The sequence below is a fragment of the Nicotiana sylvestris genome, chromosome 9 (assembly GCF_000393655.2).
Source record: "Nicotiana sylvestris chromosome 9, ASM39365v2, whole genome shotgun sequence".
Taxonomy (NCBI): domain Eukaryota; kingdom Viridiplantae; phylum Streptophyta; class Magnoliopsida; order Solanales; family Solanaceae; genus Nicotiana; species Nicotiana sylvestris.
In genome coordinates, this window is record NC_091065.1 from 166,406,178 (window position 1) to 166,413,047 (window position 6,870).

At 33.4% G+C, this 6,870-nt stretch overlaps 1 protein-coding gene across 1 annotated transcript; it reads left to right on the forward strand.

The window, feature by feature from the left end:
• Positions 1-3,309: 3,309 nt before the first annotated feature.
• LOC104237399 (probable NAD(P)H dehydrogenase (quinone) FQR1-like 2) lies at positions 3,310-5,750 on the forward strand. The gene is made up of 3 exons (XM_009791550.2): positions 3,310-3,713; positions 4,711-4,848; positions 5,301-5,750. The coding sequence occupies exons 1-3, from the start codon at positions 3,346-3,348 to the stop codon at positions 5,527-5,529; spliced, it is 735 nt and encodes a 244-aa protein (XP_009789852.1). The 5' UTR covers positions 3,310-3,345; the 3' UTR covers positions 5,530-5,750.
• Positions 5,751-6,870: the final 1,120 nt, after the last annotated feature.

Sequence of the window (6,870 nt, forward strand, 5' to 3'; positions counted from 1 at the left end):
TATCTATTAGTTCTTTTGATTTCAAAATAGAATTGATATCTTATAAGATGTACGGAAAGGGCCAAAACTGTCCCTCAAGTATGAAAATTGGTACAAAAATTCTCTTTGTCCACCTATTTGAATAAAAATGCCCCTACTATTATTTTTTTGGCTCAACTTTACCCTTATTACTAACAGAAAATTCTAGAAAAGAATTTATTAATATCCACGCGTCATCGTTTCATTGGCCTAACTTGAACTTCAACCAAAATATAATTAAACTCACATGTAACCCGTTCGAATATTGACCCGCTTCTATTTTAAGACACAACTCTCTCTCTCTCTCTCTCTCTCTCTCTCTCTCTCTCTCTTTCCCTTCTCCTTGTTGCTACTTGGGCACCAGCGGATCCGTCGGAAATAACAATAAATACAACAGCTCATCTCACTTGCAAATTATTGATAGAATTTTGTTTTTACTAGACTTAGCACAGTAATCTAATCGAAAAAATGGAATCCATGATAACAAAAATAATCTCAAAAGAAGAACATAAATATTAATGGAGAAATTATCTAACAAAATTCTGACTATTATTAGTAAATCATATGAACTCACTATGTATGAAATGTGATAATTGTACAATACCCCTTGCACAGAGCAGAAAAGCTTACATATTAATCAAACAAATAGCGAAATAAATTAAAAATAGAAATACACATTATATAAACTGTAAAAAATTAAAAATAAATCCTTAGATTTTCATATAGGAATGACAAAAAATAATGAAGCAAACCACTAGAAATTTCAAATAAAAAATACAATAAATTAAAAATATCTATTACATAAACAAAAGAATCTAAACATTTTACATAAAGAAGAATATGACACTTCCTTCTATCTTCCATAAAAATTATTCTAATAGAAAACTCTATTTTGGGTTTGCTTTATGAATAATCGTAGATATACACTCATAAAAATACTCATTAAAACAAAATGGCGAAAAGGTAGAGGTGAGATAGATAGATAGATAGATAGATAGATAGATAGATAGATAGATAGATAGATAGATAGATAGATAGATAGGGAGAGAGAGAGATAGAGAGAGTTATGTTTTAAAATTGGGGTAGGTCAATATTCGTGCATGTTACAATTGTGTTTAATAATAATTTGGCTTAGGGTTTAAGTTAGGCCAATGAGACGGTGACACATGGATATTAATTAAAAAAAATCAGAATTTTCTATTAGTAATAAGGGTTATGTTGAGTAAAAAAAACGGTAGGGATATTTTTATTCAAATAGGTAGACGAAGGGCATTTTTGTACCAATTCTGATACTTCAAGGGCAGTTCTAGCCCTTTTCCGTAAGATATATTATCCTTTCCATAGAGCATAATATCTCTTATATGCTTAAACGACAGGGGTAAGAAAAAAAAGCAATAACATGACTTGATCCTCATCTTTGATTCAAATATCTATGTTACTCAAATTCATAAGAAGGGAATCAAAAGTATCAAGATGTGTAAGAATATAGGTACCTTCAGCCATACGAAAAGTGTAGAGTTTCTGCTTTAGGTAAAGCCTGTTTTCTATCATCCTTTTCATATACATGGTTTCAACTTTTTTCATATGCCTTTGGATGAGCTTACTACAGCAACTTCGTGTAACACCTCATTTGAGAGATTTAAAATGATGCATTTTTTGTCTTTTTGTCTATCACGATAAACTTCTCATCCATCATTTTATCCGGCTTCTTCTCCTTTCTTTATAGTGTCATATCTAAGGCATCCTGAATTAGGATAACTTTTATCTGTAATTGACACATACTTCGGTCAAATTTCTCAACACAAGTATGTTAGAGTCATATTGTTTATTGAAACTAACCTGATTAGATCCGGCTCTGATACCGATTTGTTAGGATGGAAAACTTGAGTAATGCGAAATTTAGCCAAACAATATTATAATGACAATAATAAAGATAATACAAGTTGATAATAATGACAATTAAAGCATATAAAGAAGATACAAATTTAACGTGGTTCGATCGATGTGACATATATCCACAAATGGGGAGGAGCAAATTCATAATATCAAGAATATAAAAGAGAACACAAAATTAGAGTAAGTACTTTAATTAATCCCAAATACCTCCAAAAGATTAACCTCACAAGTTTACTCCAAAGAAAGGGGATCGGATAACTATTTTCTGACACTTAACTCTCTTACAAAATACTCTCAATAAAGGAGGAGAAGGAAATATAAGAGATGAGTTCTCAAATCTTGTTGGTGTATTTAGAAAGGAAGAGCCGCACTCTACTTATAGGAACAAATGCACAAAGTCCTGCAAGTTCACAAAAGCAAGTGGTCATCTTGCAAACTAATCTCCTCCACTTATTTCATACTTGGTTACCAAGAATGACTCCACCAAGTATTTTTTGCTAGCCAAGTCTTAAGAATAGATTTATGCTTATATGTAAATAATGGATCCACTTATATGAGCCAAAAATATGGCCATATATATATATATCAATGCTACATTTTATATCAATGTTACATTTTAGGTAATGAGAAGTAGTTACATTCTTTCTCCCAATTCATTCACCTCTTTGGCTCTCTTTATCATATCTGTAACGTGGAATTTAGAATTTATCATGGTATTAGAGTCATACTCAACTAATTCTTATTTCACCTGATTTTGGTCTTTCTCTTATATTGTCCATGCTTTAGATATTTGGTCCTGGTGCGCATCGGTTGAGTCCCACATCGGTGGGCGGGGTGGTGATTTATTTCTTATGTGATATTGCACAATCCTTTTGAGCTAACTGTTGAGATTGAGTTAGGCTGAAAGTTCATTTCTCTATCAAATAGTAACATATATTTACTATCTAAATTTTTAAAATTATTATTTGTAATTTGTTTTTAGTAAACTAATAATATACGCGTTATTTAGAATTATTAGTGTATAAAAGTTAAATTCGGAGAGAAAACTTATGAAGAATGGCCACCTAAGGCCGGAGTTAGGAGAATGTGATGAAAATTATTATAATGTTGATGATGAGTGGGACGTGTGTGAATACGGCTAGTGGTTAATTATGACAGAAATGAACTCAGCCAGAAATGGTATGTAGCATTTTCTTCTTTAAGGTAACTTAAATTTTATTCCTTTTCTTTCTTTGTATAAAATGGAAAAATCATTATGCCTTTGTTTTCACATTGATTCAGATAAACAAGAATTTAAACAACTTTCCAATGCCAACATAGTAAATACCTATATAATAGTAGTATATAATTTAAATACATTCTAGTTACATCCTAATCTTTCACCTTAAAGATCTCCTCAATTTCTGCATTTCAAGTCAGAAAAAAAAAATCATGGGAAAAGGAGGTGGATGTTTTCCTAGCAAGAACAAGATTGCCAAAACCACAAACAAATATGCAAATTCTGCGACAAAATCTACCTCTGCAGCAGACACGACGGTTCTTTCTCCTACCAAGAACCTTAAAGTTTTCATTGTGTTTTATTCAATGTATGGACACGTGGAGAGCTTAGCAAAGAGAATGAAGAAAGGAGTAGACACAGTGGATGGAGTAGAAGGGGTACTATATAGAGTCCCTGAAACTTTGTCTGAGGATGTTCTTGTCCACATGCAGGCCCCACCTAAGGATGACAACATTCTTGAGTTACCATCCCCATTGGAGCTTGCTGATGCTGATGGATTCTTGTTTGGGCTTCCCACCAGGTATGTATAGGCGGATTTCTGATGTTTCATGGTTCAATTGAATTTGTTGTTTTTTGCTCGGACTATATATACGTATGAAAAAAATAAAAAAGTAATATCTATAGCGGTTTAACAAAGTTCGTGGCCTAAAGCAATTTTTTGTTAAAAGGCCTTGAGAAGAGAAAAAAGAATCTTTCAATTGACAATATAATTAAAGTCTATTTTTCTAGATTTTGAGATGCAAGTTAATAAATTTTTAATCAATTTCTTTTATATTTTTTCAATTGACAATATAACTTATCAATCACATGGCTAAAATGTTCTCTTTTCATTTTAATAAAAATCCAGTAATTTTACTTTAAAACATTAAGTAATTTTTGAAGAAAATTAGCCATAAAATCTACTACTTAATTAAAAAAAGGAGGCCCCAAAAATTTATAGGCCTAAAACCACTGCCTCAGTGGCTTTGGCTTGAGCCGACTGAGTATTATATTTAGAATATATATATATATATAGGTTGCGAATTTGTGAATTGGGACGAATTTGGGCTTGTCAAATTAATAAACGGGTCATGACCCAACAAGCCCAAGGTTTGCTTGAGTAAAAATAGTTTTGGTCAAATAATGGGTCATATTTCAGTCAGCCCAGCATAATCTACCTTTTTTAGAAAGAAAACTAATGTAATTTTCTCAAACATTAGCTACGTTCTTCCAAATTTATATAATTCTCAATCTCAAATTCAATTTTGTATGTTTGAACTTCTGTCGCATCTTGGGTTATACTATTTTGAGTCGTTTTAACCCAATAGTTTGATAAGCTATTTCGGGTTGGATCAGTCAAATCAACAAATAGGTCATAACTCAACACATTTAAACTTGGACGGGATACTTAAAAAAAGGTTGATTTGCTATCCCTAGTTCAGCTGAGCTCATTTGTCGGCTCAAACTATATACACATACAAACAACATCACACTCGTTCTGAATCTACTAACATAAAACCTTGGATTCTTCCACATAGATATGGTTGCATGGCGGCTCAAATGAAGGCGTTCTTTAATTCAACTGGGCTTTTGTGGAAGGAACAGAAGCTTGCTGGAAAGCCTGCTGGGTTTTTTGTGAGTACTGGGAGTCAAGGAGGTGGACAAGAAACCACTGCGTAAGCTCCACTCTTTCTCTTTATAGATTACTCTATCTCATTACATGTTTAAATGCAAAGGCACTGGGTATAGTATTCTAGTTCTTTTAAGTTACTGTATTCTAAATTAAGAATTTTTACATATTCAATGGATTTCTTAAAAAAATACTGGATTTAGACCAAAGTTATTGGGTTCTGCTGAATGCGTTCAGACATGTACACTGACTCTGCCCTGTTTAAATGTTTTTATTGGTTCATAGTTTTTGTGTAATGTGTTGACGTCTAACTATATAGATCACAATTTGATTTTATATGTTTGGATTTATTTGTTCATAGTTTTTGACTCGTTTTGATCCAATAGTTTGATGGTTGGTCATTTTGTGTTCAACCTATTAAGTCAAATCAGCAAATGGTTCATAATTCAACTCCTATAAACTTGGACGGGTTACTAAAAAATGAGTTAATCCGCGCAGTTGGACAGCAATCACCCAACTAGCACACCACGGAATGCTCTTTGTTCCAATTGGCTACACGTTCGGAGCTGACATGTTCGATATGGACTCTATCCGAGGTGGTTCGCCGTATGGTGCTGGTGTATTTGCTGGAGATGGTTCGAGAAAAGCTACTGAAACCGAGCTGGCACTCGCGGAATATCAGGGCAAATATATGGCTGCAGTAGTCAAGAAGCTGGCTCATGTTTGATGAGGGCATTTGCCGCATGAAGCTTTTAATTTTTTCTTGCTTTACTCCAAAATTCACTGCTACTGTAATTTTTTTCTATTGTGGAGAAATTTATCCCTTTTGCATCATGTTGCAGTTCATGTCTTCTAATTGGTCATGGAGATACTGATAATCATCTCTATAAAGACTAGATTATTCATCCATTTCCCCTGCTTTGCCCTTTGATATCAGTTTATCAACCATTTTCATGGTCTCATATTTTTTTCCATTCAATGTTGTATTTTTTATCGACATCCATCACCTTCATTTCTTTTGTCTTGTAAATTAGTTGTATCTTTGGCTCGCTTCCACAACGACAACAACAAATCTAGTATAGTCCTACAAATGGGGTCAGGAGAGGATAGATACTAGATAGTATGCAGACCTTTCCCCTATAGTGATTCATCGACTTATAACTTACTCAGATGCATCGTTGAATATTAAAAACAAAACGTCTCGACTTATATCAATTAATCTGTTATAATTGATTCATCCTTATAACCTAGTGATGAATGAATATAATTCATTAACTCTGTCATAATACAAATAATGAATACAGTATCATATACTATAACATGCTATATATGTAGTTAAAGTAGCACGAAGTGTGTTATATATATATATACACACACACTAACATATACTATAACAAGTTATATATACGTTATAGTATTACAGTGAAGTGTCTGTGTGTGTGTATGTATGTGTGTCTATATATATATATATATATATATATATATAAGAACATGAAGCACTAGGAACACAAGGTCGGGTTCTTTTAGGCATTGATACACTTGTAAATTGATTCATCGACTTATAATCTACTCAGATGCATCGTTGAATATTAAAAACAAAGCATCTCGACTTATATCATGTGATGACCCGGCCGGTCATCTTAAGAATTAACGTCCCGATCCCCTATTAACTGCCTTCTCCGTGTTTATTTCTGCTATTTTGATTTGCCGGGATGTTCGGTTTTGAGTTTCGAAGAGTTTTGGGACACTTAGTCCCTAAATGAGAGCTTAAGTTTGGAAAATTTGACCGTAGTCGGAACAGTGTAAAGACGGCCTCGGAATGCAATTACGATAGTTCCGTTAGCTCCGTTGAGTAATTTCGGGCTTAGAGGCGTGATCGGATGGTATTTTTTAGGTCCGTAGCTAATTTAGGCTTGAAATGTCGAAAGGTCGAATTTTGAAGTTTCCGGTTCGATAATGAGATTTTGATCTGAGGGTCGGAATGGAATTCCGGAAGTTGGAGTAGCTCCGTAGTGTTGAATGTGACGAGTGTGCAAAATTTCAGGCCATTTGGACGAGGGTTGATAGA